Here is a 14406-nt window from a genome sequence, read left to right as displayed (position 1 = left end):
AAACATAAATTAAAGAAAAAAAAAAGGTTTTTGCTTTCTATACTTTTAATTATATAGTTATATAAAATTATAATAGCATAGGTTAGTATTATGTATTTAATTATATGAGAATAAAATGCCACAATAAAACTATTCTCTCATACTGGCCATGAACATATGTAGTTAAATATACATTTTAGTTTTTTCAGGAATTTTATTGTGTTAAGTCAAACCACAGCATTTAACATTTAAAATTGTGACTCAAGGTCGGCATTTCATGGCAACATAAAACAACAACGGTTTATTTAAAACATTTGAGTATTTTTCTTACTGCCCAGAATGCCACTGGCCAACAGGGAGAAAAATTATAAGATACATGGGTAAAAACATAAGCATTGGAGCACATGCCTAGTAGAACATGTCGTTCGTTTTTGATGTAGTATGTAATAATAAAGGTTTAGTTACAGTCAGTCACACATATTGCTGCTGATCTCGTGTCTTGGTCAGGGATGCCCACATATTCCCACACATGGAAAAATCATTTATTAACAATGTAAAAGTACTGATAACCACCATGTTTTATTGACAGTCTTTTCATCTCTATATATAATACATACTGCCAACATTGTCATTGTGCAAATTGAGACAATGTGGGTGTGTCAGAGTGCACATAAAAGGGGATGTGGCCACACCACATGGGGGTGTGCCTTCATTTCTGAAGCACTATGTCACGGCCAACCCACCTCCCCTAAAAATACCAATGAATTGCCGCATGCACTTACTCACCAAACCTGACAACATTTCTGTCAGAAGAAAGGTGGTGGCTGTCGAAATAGGACAGTCAGTTGACATGTAACGTGTGCAAAAATTGAATTCTGAAGAATTGTGAATACAACAGGTTTCAGATACTGGAGTTACCAAACTCAAGTCCAAACCATTTCAAAGACAAAAACGTCGCCATTTTTTTTATTGAGTGACGCAATTTACAGTTGGTATGTTCTTGATGTACCCTGTATTCTATTAGTAAATATGTACATACAGTATGTCTTTTTCAAATATGTTTAAAGGATAAAATGTGATAAAATGAGTAAGTATTTATCAGAGGTAAAGAACTCATTCAGACATCTCTATTTAATCCTCATGCGTGCGGATGCGGTTGCAAGTATTTAATTTTATTTACTTTATTTTTTCCATCATATTTATCATTATTTTTCTCTCGACTTTTGAGCAATTCATTGCTAACTTATCATGTGTAGGTTATGAATTGAATTTTAATTGTGTTTATTATTGCCAAAATATGTTTTATATGTGAATCGATTCACCTCAGTTTTTAGTTCTATATTGTTTGTTAATAAATTTCCTGCTTTAAATTATAGTTATTGTTGGCTATATTTTCTCAGATACCAGTAAAAAATAGCATAATTAGTTCTGGTGCAGGAACCCATAACGATTATCAACAATTTAAAAATCTTTTCACCGAAGATACATACTCTTAATTATAATTAAAACATAACTATATTTAAATATACATTTATAATTTCCTGACCCTCTCATGTCTTTCACTTTGAGGTAAATTGGACTATATACGGTTCATAGTCAATGGTCCTATGATATACAAACTGGACTAACAGACATACCCCAGCATACTTCATCTATAGAAGACCCAGAGACACAAGCAAAATAAAGTCAGGATACACCTGCATCCCATGATATAGACACTGTTGGACTCATTGTACCAAAACAACTTCACAGTCAAGGTTCCTTCAGAGTATTACCCTTTTTATTATGATTAGTATTTATTTATAGGGCGCCACTAGGTATCCGTAGCGCCGTACACGGACAGACAGAAACACGGTACAGGGTGAGACAGCACTGAACAGTTAACAAAAAGCACAGTAACTCGGAAGCTCAAAGTACAGCTAGATGAAAGGTGAGAGGCCCCAGGGGTAGAGAGAGGGGTAGAAGGGCCTCACGGAAGAAACAAGGAGCCGGAGAGCAGAGTTAAGGTGGTGAAGAACAGGAGGAGAGGAGGCCCTGCTCGAAGGAGCGTACATACAAAGTACAAGTCTCCATACAAGTCTCAAAGATCCAGGGGCACAATACGCTGAAGATAATGAACTAGCACATTAAAAATTAAGCAAATATTACAGCATACTTTGAACATTTATGTCAACTGAGGTTGATGAAATATATTTCTGATAACAGTACTCTACTGTCAGTTATATTTGAATTATATTTTGTGTTGCATAATAATTGCTGCAATATCTAGTTTCATCTAGTTGCTTCTTTTATCCTCATGATACCATAAATTGCCGAGTATAAATTAAGATGCTATATTAGGATGGTCATTGATTAGGAGGTTCGATATGAGCGCAATCAGATTATTATTGTCTGCTGTATTCAAGGAGTGAAACCTTGCTTTGTATTTGCTGCTTTATCAAACTAGGGGACATTTGAGATTTGAGCGCAGTACACCTCAATATTTCCATCTCTAATACCTTAATGTCCCAGTTGATGACTTTGTTGCCTGTCAGTCGTCCATGCAATAAGTTTGATGATAGATCAAGACAGATGGGATTTCCACAAGCCTGTGAAACAGTTATAACAATGTTTTGTACCAATTTACACATCATAAAATCACCCCATATATTAACACAGGGATGTACAAAACAATATACAATTCAAGAGTGAGCCAATCAAATCTAGGAGTATTTTATTGAGCGAAGGACGATGTGTGTCCAATGACCTCTATAGACACAACTCCCAAAATTTTACTTTTTTTTTTAAGAGCATTAGCTACCCGATTGCTGAGATTGGCCCAGCGCTGAGTTATCTAATTTTTGTATTAGTAGAATATTTGGCATAAGTTCCACTTAAATATACACTCCATTGATCTGGAGTCCTCAGTTCTGGATAAACCAGCAAACACACAGCGCCCCTCTAGCATCCTGGTAATTGCTGTACTTTACACATGGGTTAATCAACCCGGTGGTAGTCAGCATATCGATGCCGACTACCCCGACAACACTTATCCCGAAATGAGGACTCCAAAGGGCTCCTTCCCGATGCCAATACAGGAATAGGTGTCTTTTTTAATGCCACTCAGATACATTAAAGTGCACTAATGAACTAGTAATATCAGGTTGAACATTTCAGCAAAACATGTTTAATAACTAGAATATGATATAACACTAATAAAAGAGTAACTCTGTTGTGAGGAGGGAAGAGCAATGAATAAACATAGGTGGTGGGGTGAAGAACTGACCGCTTATAAGACTCTCAGTGTCAAAATGTGGAGGAAAAGGGTATATTATTTGCACAAATGCACCAATTTACCCGCAGTGCACATACACAGGTGCTTGTCCCCATTTTGTGTTTTAAAGTACAATAGTGCGAAACTGAAGTATGCTGGACTGTGGGTGCTGGAAAGAGTAAACAACGTCTCTTTCTGGAGCCTTAAGTTTTAAATCTTGAATGGGTGAGATTCAGGCACGTAAGTCTTAAATGTAAAGGCGACCAACTGAACGTAATGGCCGATATTCCATTGCCATCACCTAAGAGGATGTGTAAAACTCATGCACTTTTTCAGGATTCAAAAGGCTCTGTGGATGCATGCTAAAGTGAGAACAAAAAGACAGTTGTCAGCACTTTTCCTTATAACTGCATGTGTGTGTGTATGTGTGTATCTAGCAAAATGAAAACATGAGGTATTGGTTCATATTTTGATCAAAACATTTAAGCCTGCATCCCATCTTCAAAGGCACCACATTGTATGCAGGTCCTACACAGACCTATACACTTCAAACACCTCCCTAAATGCACAGTCTTCACCCCTTGGAAAATTTCATTTTAAGAACATCTCCCACTAAGCAAAACATTATATATTTATAATCAGAATCAGTAGCAGTAACAAGTATCCCCGCTCTGCCCAGTTCCTCCTATAAAAGCGGAAACATATTTTGCTTCCCACTGTCGCTGCCATCCTGATGTGGTAAAACATGCATATAAATCATACAAGGTGCTGAAAGGTACAGGGATAGGAACAGGATATGACCATTAGGAAGAAACAGAATTTACCCTATGCTTCCACATATTTCACAGTCACAAATTACATTTAATGTTTGCTAGGTGATGAAGGAATAAAGTAGGAGAAAAATGCAGAAGGGGTGTTTGAAGGTATTTAGGGTATGAAAGCAATAAACAAAAGGAAATTTATGAGAGGTGTTGTAGTTTGTTATTATGTTAATTAAGCAAGCATTTATGAATATCATAAATAAATTAATTTATCCTGAGTACACAATATTTCTATACAAGAAACTATATATAGTAGGAAAATTAAAAATCTTATTACTAACCTTTGGTGTGTAATAAAGCAGAAGTTTGCTGGGTAAGTCTGTTAATTCCGAGTCCTGTGATTTCCAAGGATTTAAGCTATTAGGACCTGAGAAAATACACAGATATTTATACTTGATATATACACACATGTGGTCAACTGAAACAAACATCACACATTTACGGTCTATTTTATGAATGCATGCGATTGATTTACACTTAATATGTGTAAACATGAGAAGCTCTGGCACTTACCAGCCAAGTACAGAGCCTTCACCTGTCCAGCTTGTAATGCTTCATGGAATATGAGAACAGATCCAAGTTGCCCTTCAAGAGATGTCGGAGACCCCCATTCACTGTCTTGGGTCCCAGCCGAAATTAATTTGATGGAATTGGTCTTGCCTTGTGACACGCTCCTCGATGGCGAGGATAGAATCCCACCTAATGATGACCTACTTATGTTACTTGGTGGGGAGACAGGTGGGTCCGGGATCTGTGATGGGGGCGGAGTGTTGGTCTTTTGGCCAGCCGATCCAATACAGCAAGATGTAAAGGGCTGAAAAAGATGAAGTTGAAATTAGAAAAAAAAATTGGAGGGTTAAAAAAAGGTGATCCCTTGTTTGCCATGTCCCAATTTAGTCACACTAAAGGATTGATATGCAAGGCTCCGTAGCACTGGGTACACACAGCAGACTTTCGTGTATTTTATACTAAAAAAGAAAGGGCTGCAACAGCTTTCACAATAACATTAGAATTATGTTATCATTTCCCTTAGAGCATTCACTTACTTCACTCAGAGCAGGAAACTTTAGAGGGGAAGTGATTTTCAGGTGACCATTAACATAAATGTATACATTGCTTTGTCCAAAGAATCCTAAGGACCTCTTTGCAGGTACGTGAACAATTGTTATACTGTGCTGTTGAAGAAAACCACAATTGAAAAAAATAAATACATGAATGCATGCAAAGAGATCGTTACACAAAAAAAATAAAAAAATAGTCTCAGTACACAAACGTGGGTCAGCATTAAAATAGTATAGGCACTAGAAAGATATTGAAGTTAATACTTATTAAATAGTCAATGTTTAAAATGCATGATGATTGGCAGCTTTGGTGAACAACTGACACTTCTAGAATAAATGCGGTTTTCACAATATTTTGAGTTTATCAAAGTGCTTTGTCTTTTTTTAATATATGTAGTATGGGTTAGAAGTAAATCAAGTATTTACTATGCATATACTTTAAAATGGTTTGTCTAATACAGTTATTAAACAAAGTGTAACGCAGTATATTCCTGATTATATCCATGACTATAGCAGAAGAGCTCAGCCACTATGTTGTTTTACTATTTGGTCGAGTGGACACAATGGGAAGTAAATCAATATCAATATTAAAAGCATGCAAACTCTGCCAGGTGTATTAATGTATAAATAAATCTGCTGTTTCTCTGATATAGTACATTTCCTTACCCACAATGAATCACAGAAGCAGTGATCGGGCAGCTTAACAGTTGTGTACTCCTTCTTCGTGCACACTGCTACAACCAGAAACCCAGAGGATGAGATAAAGGCTTCAAACCCTGTGCCGCTATTTGTAAAAAAGCTGAAACCAAAGAACAAAATGTGATCTAAAAGACCAGTTATAGTAAGAGACATAATACGGTTATATGGTATACCATGATAAATTGATGAAAACTTCTTGTTTGTTTAACTTGAAAAGCTATTTTTCCCTGATTGTAAATCTGAGTATTTAGTAATAATATATATCCTTCAAATTTATGCACACAAAAGAAAGAGAGAGGAAATGGGCACATAGAACAAGTTTCCATTATTCCAATCCTCAACTGCTATAAATAGAACACATATTATAGAAATTGAATCCTGCCTCCATGGTTAATTGTTGCTCTCCAAAGCTCAATACCCAACACCCTGGATGACTTTAAAATTTGCAATGAACATTTTATTCATTCAATGACTCAAGTCTCAACTAGAAAGATTGTTTAACAAGGAGGCAGGGCTGAGTGTGTGGCAACTGTGGGGGGAGTTTGCCAGATAAAAGTGCTCAGCAAAAGTTAATGCGTCTGGCCCTTTTATTAAAAAGAGGACAACCCATTCTTAAATAAATAGTCCTCCTATTTTTACCTTATTACTGGAGCTGGTTCATGCTGCAGCTCTCCAAACTGGCAGATTAAGTACATCCATTGCACACAATAGAACTTTAAAGGGGGAATTCAATTGGGCGCAATGTTCTACGGAACATCGCGACTGCACGTTTTTACCGTTTATAAGGTACAAATATCCGCAAATTTTTGCTCGCACCTATATGGGCCGCAAGCAAAAATGAGGGATATGTGAAAAAAAAGTCTGCATGCGGTGTCTCGTGGCTGTTCTGGAGACAACTCGCGCAGATATTTTTACAATTGAATCTCCCCCAAGTGTTTGCAAAATGCTCCATTGTAGAGCCCTCGATGGAGACAACACAATAATTTGCCATGCAGAAATTTACGGCTTTTGTTTTTATGAAAGAGTTTTCAAATTTACTATACCACAGAGAAGGTTAGATTAAGAAGGGTTTGTCCAAAAGTTGAAAATCTCTTAAATATTATCATAAACCAGCTTTTTTTATTTTTTATTTATTAAGCAAATAGCCTGATATGGTACGATAGCTATTGATATGATCTCTGGAGTGTAATTGCTGGTAGTTGAAAGTCTTGCCACTTAGTGCAAAGTAGTACATCAGAAACAGATAGAATACAATGCCAAGCAAAATGGGACTTCTGAATAGTAAAGTGCAGTTAAACGGATCAGTTATACCTTCAGCACCTCCTTAATAGAACAGGTGTACATGTGCTAAAACCAAATATATACAAAAAGCTATATGAATTGTCAGTAATTACAGGAGTGGTTGGCTCTAAGCGGCTCAGCGAACCTTTACCTGTGGATCCCAACTCAGTGTCCACCTCTTGACTTATTCACTGCTTTATGTCATAAAGCAAGCGAGAAGCAGGAAGGTGGCTTGGTGGTTAGCACGTCTGCCTCACAGCACTGGGGTCATGAGTTTGATTCCCAACTATGGCCTTATCTCTGTGAAGTTTGTATGTTCTCCCAATATTTGCGTGGGTTTCCTCTGGGTGCTCGCATTTCCTTCCACACTCCAAAAATATACAAGTAGGTTAATTGACTGCTATCAAAATTGACCCTAGTCTGTGTGTGTGTGTGAGAATATAGACAGAAGTGGTTGGCTATAAGCGGCTCAGCGAACCTTCACCTGTGGATCCCAACTCAGTCTAAATGAGTGAATTCTCTGTACAGTGCTGTGGAATTAGATGAAGCAGGTGGGCCAGTTTAACTGGCAAATGGGGAGTATTAGAGCACATGTGGAATCTGAGAATTTGTCGATGTCTAAAGTCATTGGGTGACATTTATGACATGTGGAGGAATTTTGAGTGAGCGGAGCATTTTGGGATCCGTGCCAAGGTCGTTTTGAGGCTCTCAGGTTGCCCATCACTGAATTAAAGGGTCCTTATTTGGAAAATGAGGTCATATCTGCAGAATAATCTACACCCCTATGCCTTACTAAACTTATATCTAAAATAAACAACATATTTCCCTAGCTAACCAAAATTTAGTAGATACTCATAGGAGACACCAGAGACTTATCCTCCTTAAGCAGGACAATGAAACAGAGGTTAGTCCCTAATAGTTAGGGGACTATACCCTATGAGAATGAGTCAAAATCAAGTTCTTCATGTTGTCCTGCCTCCTCGTACTGAAGAAAAGATACCCAATCTGCATCGCCACAGGATGTCAGTGCAAAAATACAACATATAAATAAGAAATACTTTACAGATTTCCAATTTAAATGCTAATACGCATACATTGTAAATAAGCTATATTGACAACAGTAAATATAGTAGTAAACATAGTATCTCTGCTTCTTGTTATAAGCATACAGTAGATTGTCTCCTAAAGTCTAAACTTCATAACATGAAATGTAGATGAATGCAAATGCTAAGAATGGCTGTTGCTGAAAATGCATAAAGATGTTACCTATATAGCTGTTTTCTTTTTGTGCCACTGCTACAAAAACCAATGGTGGATTGATCTTGATCAAGACAAAACCAGGCACAAAATGTGAATGCAGAGCCAGGCCATTTCTGAATAGTGGGTACAGCAATTCCTGATGAGCTGTGTGACAAGTTAAAGTACTGTAAGGCACTCTCCAATCCCTGCTTACGGGCAATAGCAAGCATAGCTCGCGTGACAGGAACAACGTATGGGTGGCTCTTTTTGGGTCCATCTGTCCGCAGCATACCAATAAGATGAAATAGTTCCTCCGAGCCCATTGATTGACTGCCCAGTGAACCCAAGAGGCTAATCAAATTTTCTGCACAAGTTTGATGTAGGGAGTAGTGATAATTTAGAGTGTCTATGACTGGGATCACCATGCTGGCATTGACACACATTGTGCGACTTTGCTTGTTTATGCAGCAGATCCTCTTCAGCCAGTCAGAGATAAAGATCTGTAGATCATGGGACACTATTTCTGGCAGCCATTGGATAAGCAGCAGCAGTGGTTGGACATTACTTATACCATAAATCCCAACAGATGTATGATCACCTTCCACAGCCTAAAATATAGAGACAATATATGTAGATATTATTAGAGAAAGAAGATCAATAAATCAAGAAAATCAATTATTAATGTGTATCAATATAAATATAAGTAAACGTTTGCTTAGAAAAATGTTTGTTTTAAAAAAAAAAAAAAAAAAAAAAAAAATAATATATATATATATATATATATATATATATATATACACACAATGCAAAATTAGTGAACAGCTGGCAGAGGTAAGGGATTTTACCATATAATCCACTGAAGAAAACCACCACCACCGCAAAAAAACAGATTTACACTTTGGCCCAAAACTAAACGGACAGAATGCACGGAAACACATTGGATTTTTTTCTTTTTTCTAAATTGTAGATATGTTTATTGTAGACACTGTATTGTCATACATTGTCAGAAACTTTGCTTAATTAACTATAACCTACAGAAATATATTGGAATGGTCAACTCTATTTACAAACGATATTATTGTACTCACAGTACACCGAGGACAACTGTACTCTCCATTGGTTTCCAAGACACTAAACTAGTGAGGACAACTATACTATTCCAGCTATGGATTGCTGATCATTAAGCATTGACAACTTGTTAACATAAATCTGGAATTACTTATGATTAGAGTTTTCTTTCAAATAAACTCTGAACTGCTGCAATGTCTATGGGAATATATAAAAGGACATACTACTGTTTCACTATTTTAAAACATTGTGAACTGTAACTTTGTTTCACAACATTGTAACAGAATCTTCTCTTCACTACACCCATTAACTGTAATTACTGCTGGTACCTGGAGAGTTGCAAGCTGTGGCTTACATCTGATGTTGCTGTTCCAAAATTGGTTGAACATTGTGTAATAACTCCTTCAGCAATTGTCAAATGAGAGCTGTTCTTACAAAAACCAAAGCCTTTCTAAAGCTTTTCTCGGGTTCCAATAACGAATTTGTCTCTTTAATTTGATTTTGATTGTTATTACAATTAAATATTGGTGATGGGGTCTTATCTTTTTATTATTTTGTTTTTACAATATTTAGCACAAGGATACATATCATGTATAAATCATGTACATATCCACAGAATAAATATGTCATACTGGAAATCAATGTGAATGAAAACAAAGCTGCAGTGTAGGTATTGATGGTGCTCTCATGATGGAGGTTGACGCTTCTCAAAACAGCAAGTGAAGGAAGAAAAGATCTCTTGCTATCTGATGTCACATGTGGCCCTCTACACCTAGTAAAACCTGTGCAATGCTGTACTTTTTTCAAATACATTGTTTTGCCAATGCACCAAAGATGCTACACCATATTTACAATTCTATGCAGCAGAAATAAAAATAGAAGAAAATAATGACCCATAATGCCACTACAAATTAGCCCTGCTTTAAAAAATTGCTAAAATGCATAATTTGTTATACTTTTGACCCTAAAGCAGACTAATCTTACAACTAATTCATATACTTACCTAAACAACTTAATAACATTCCTGAATATTATTGTTCAGTTATGCTGTTAAGGTTTATTTTTATTGCACTTGCTCATTAAGATATCTGGTTTCCCTGCATTGAATAGCAGTAGACATATTTAGTAATTAAAGACTAGCTCACATGGGCATCTTTATATAAAAATAGATGAAACATATTCATTTTCAAAGATAGAAATGTACAATAGGTTGCCACATATTCAGCCTAATGATCTTATTACTGCTGAATGCAACATTTCCTGTTCACTTTTTATTAATTAATAAAGAGACATCTACAGAAAATAGTGAATCTTAATTTACCATGTTAAGAAGCTCTTCAAGTAGCATCCGTGATGGTTGGCCTAGAGATTTCAACACTTCAAGTAAGTGAGTATAGCCAATTCTTTCCTTAAATACTTCCTAAAAATAAAGAAGGAAACATGAACATTTTAATTGCACTTTGCAAAGAAACTTGCTTGCTGGATGGGAAATGGATTGAAATTAGAAAGAGGGCAATTCAGTTGCATTTATTAAAATTTTAAGCACAAAAGTACTCTCAAGTTGCAAATGTGACATGCACTAGCCAATATGAGTTGTATATTTGGTGAATATAAAATACAGAATCTATCATCAGTTACAATTTAAACTTAACATCGATCATATAAAGTCTGACAAAGAAAAAAATAAACACAATAGTTAGTTTGGGGCTTGTTCACACTTATCCACTTTTTTTGCACTTTTCCCATGTAACTAAATGTATGAAAAACACAATAAAAACATGTTATAAATAGAACAAATAAGAGTCAATGGTGCCATTCTAAGATTGTAATGCTTTGTTTAACATTTTCGGACTCTACGCTCTATTCGTTGTGTGTTAATTCATGCTACCAGTGCAAATTATTGTACTTTTAAAATGCAGTGCGTGAAAAGTGCTTGGAAAATGCATTTTCACCCAAGCACTCAATTAAAAAAAAATAATGTAAATTCTGGGGAAGTTGTACTCCACGTTTTTCTAAGGATATAATAAGGATTTTGCAAACCAAAACATGACAAGTTTTTTTTTCTCCACCGGTCATAATCCAAAATAGTCAATCCTTAACTTTGGCCAAACTTACAGTAGACTAGAATTATCAATCAATTAACATAGCGCGCCATCAGCCCACCTCTAAAGAATTTCATTGATAGCAGTTTCCTGCAGTTGGTTACTGGGGCGGACTGTTAGTGATGTCCCAGGAACAAGGCTGTCAATGCGCCGTGAACAGCCCACTTCTCTAATCTTCACGTCAATGAGCTTCAAACCCTTGTTTTTCCTCTTTTCTGTCCAGTGCGACTTTATTTAGTGATAAACCTATTCATTTTTGTAAAGCTGAGTTCTTAATTCAGTGTAACATTATTATGAGTTACAGTGCTATCTAAGTCTTTGTCTCCTAAATTACCTTATGTAAAGATATGTACCAGAAGATGTGTGTTAGTCCATGTTAAGCAAGTGAGCAAATGTTTTTATCCATACTAACCTCAAATGTCCCTCCAGGACCAACTGAATATGTTACATTCTGGTCTATAAATACACAGTGGCAAATTGCAAAATAACACTGAAATTCTGCATTAGTAGTTCAACAACACAGAGCTTAGAATTGCTTAAAAAGTTGGGAAATCAAAACATTGAATTTACCTTTGCTCCAGGAGATTTATGTTTTACAGCTGTGAGCGCTTTAATTGTAGAGACACACAAGGAGTCTAACTGTTCTTGAAATACCTAAAATGATTAAAAAAAAAAAAAAAAAGGGATAACAATAACTGAAACAATGGAATTTCTCTTAAGACATTTGGATCCTCTGGCTGGAATCAAACAAACAAATAATTGTAATCATTTACATTTTTTTTTATGCAATATAGAACTTACACTTTACCAATATTAACACAATCCCACCACCAGCAATGCTAAAAAGCCTGTAAAGCAAAGACAGGAAAGAAGAACAAAGCACACACTCGGACAGTTCTGTGAAGAAATGGAAACAATGCTCTCTCATTCCTTGACAGAGTGGCACAAGGGATATATTCCATCTTCAATTAACATAACCTGAGAAATATCATCTAGCTCTGACCTACAGAATGCACCCACTATGTACACAATTAGGACAGCTACTTTTTTTTTTTAGACTGAATGAACGGTAACAAGAGTGCAAACTACCAACTCACTAGGAAATAGTAAGATCGTGGATACACAAGGCTCCTCAGTCTCACTAGTATTTTGATGGACTGCTTTCAAATACTGACTGTCTCCATTTTGTATGCGGCTGGTGTACTTTAATGCTACCAATACTACTCCTCTGGATTATATTCCATGCACACGTGTATTCCAACGGGATACACATAATGTAGTTGAAATAGTCTACATTGGTTGGCTAAAAGAAATTATGATCCGACGGCTTTTGAAGCATTATTTTGAAACTGGCTTCAAAATTTGACGTACCAAGAAAGTATTATATAGCAGCTTAGAGTACCAACAAGGTTACCATGCAAGAAATACTAGTAATGTTTACTCAAAAGAACTTATATCAAATGAAGATATAAAGAGAAAAAAAGAATGAGAGAAAGAGCAAAATAAAGGAAACAAAAAACCAAGAGACCGAGACAGCCAGAGAGAAGATGATAAAAGAGTCAAGAGTAAGAAGTAGAGATATGTTCCCTTAATGATATATATAAAAAAAATCTGCATATTTGGTGCAGGTACCCAGAACTGGCTGATGCTACTCACTTAAAACATTTAAGTCTAGTTTGGAAAACACGACCTAGTATAGTCAAATGAAAACCTCAGTATGGTGTCTAATTGTTCACTACATAAATTCATCTAAAATGAAGAAATTAAGATTGTGTACTGTATTCTTAATGTATTCGACTTCTATAAGGAGTATATATGTAACAATATATAGTGATTTAGTTTTACATGAAAGTGTTCTATGAATAAGTAAACACGCACACAGAGTTACACCCATACACAGCAGCCCAGAGCACCAGTCCATTGAAATGCTAAAAATTAATTTTATAAATTATAGAAATATAATATAGCTACCACTACTGTATCACAGAATAACAAAGCCAGCACCTTACTTCTACTCAGCTTAAATGTGTGTTTCTGTCAATAATATGTTAAAGAAATAAAAACGTAAACAGGACTATGCTGCGGTTAGTTATTCATGTCATAGTTCAGCTTTCACATCTACTTTCCTAGTGAAAGATTATAGGACACAAATTCCAACACTTCAAAACCTCACATCACATCACCTTATGAATGAGTATGTGGTGCATTGTTTGACTTAGGCAACATCTACCAATCTGTACAAACAGCTTTTATTTCTGCAATTTTAGCCATCATTAATGTATAATGTGAGACATCTTAACATGTTGTCTGACTTTTTGATGGCTCTGTTACATCAAACATTAAGGTTTTACATTGGTAGCTTTAAGAAATTACATTTAAAAAGCTTTATAAAAGCTTCTCCGCTAAAGAAGCTTCTAGATCTGGCATATACCTCACCACTGAGGAGAATTCCCAGAATACCCCTAGCTTTTAACTGTCACATATCTTAGCAATGGTAAGTAGATGGCCTGAAATAAAGATCATTGAGCCTTATTCTTTGTAATTCACTTTCCTCACTGAATAAATATTAAAGTGGGTGGCTCTAGACACAATGTACACATTGTGGCAGATTCAATAAGGCTCAAGGTGTCTCCAGAATAGTCCACGGAGACACATTGCCTCAATGTTTTTACCTTATTTTGCCTCACTTCCTATAGAGATGAGAGGAGAACACGAGCAGACAATCCATACCGTATTGGCCGGCAATGTGCGCAGCAGGTAACTGGTCACCGATAATGGAATCTGCCCCATCATGTCTATGCTGCATGTCTCACACACATTTTCTGTACACACACATTTCAGCTTCTCTTATTAAATTTAAATCGACAACAAAATTCACTAAAGTGTATCTAAAAAAAGTAATA

The 14406-nt window shown here is 36.0% G+C and overlaps 1 protein-coding gene across 1 annotated transcript in view; it reads right to left on the bottom strand.

Moving 5' to 3' along the window:
* The window catches only part of NBEAL1 (neurobeachin like 1), a 119056-nt gene that overhangs the window by 65121 nt on the left and 39529 nt on the right, over positions 1 to 14406 (bottom strand). The window contains exons 12-19 of the mRNA XM_075180152.1: positions 12074 to 12157; positions 10723 to 10821; positions 8361 to 8941; positions 5781 to 5913; positions 5100 to 5228; positions 4567 to 4867; positions 4335 to 4420; positions 2478 to 2567 (exon numbers count right to left, since the gene is read on the bottom strand). Of these exons, the coding sequence (XP_075036253.1) occupies positions 2478 to 2567; positions 4335 to 4420; positions 4567 to 4867; positions 5100 to 5228; positions 5781 to 5913; positions 8361 to 8941; positions 10723 to 10821; positions 12074 to 12157 (1503 nt within the window). The remainder of the gene's footprint in view (positions 1 to 2477; positions 2568 to 4334; positions 4421 to 4566; positions 4868 to 5099; positions 5229 to 5780; positions 5914 to 8360; positions 8942 to 10722; positions 10822 to 12073; positions 12158 to 14406) is intronic.

The sequence above is a fragment of the Mixophyes fleayi genome, chromosome 7 (genome assembly GCF_038048845.1).
Source record: "Mixophyes fleayi isolate aMixFle1 chromosome 7, aMixFle1.hap1, whole genome shotgun sequence".
Classification (NCBI taxonomy): Eukaryota; Metazoa; Chordata; class Amphibia; order Anura; family Limnodynastidae; genus Mixophyes; species Mixophyes fleayi.
Note: the sequence above shows the minus strand (reverse complement) of the source record. Positions and strands in the feature narration are given on the sequence as shown.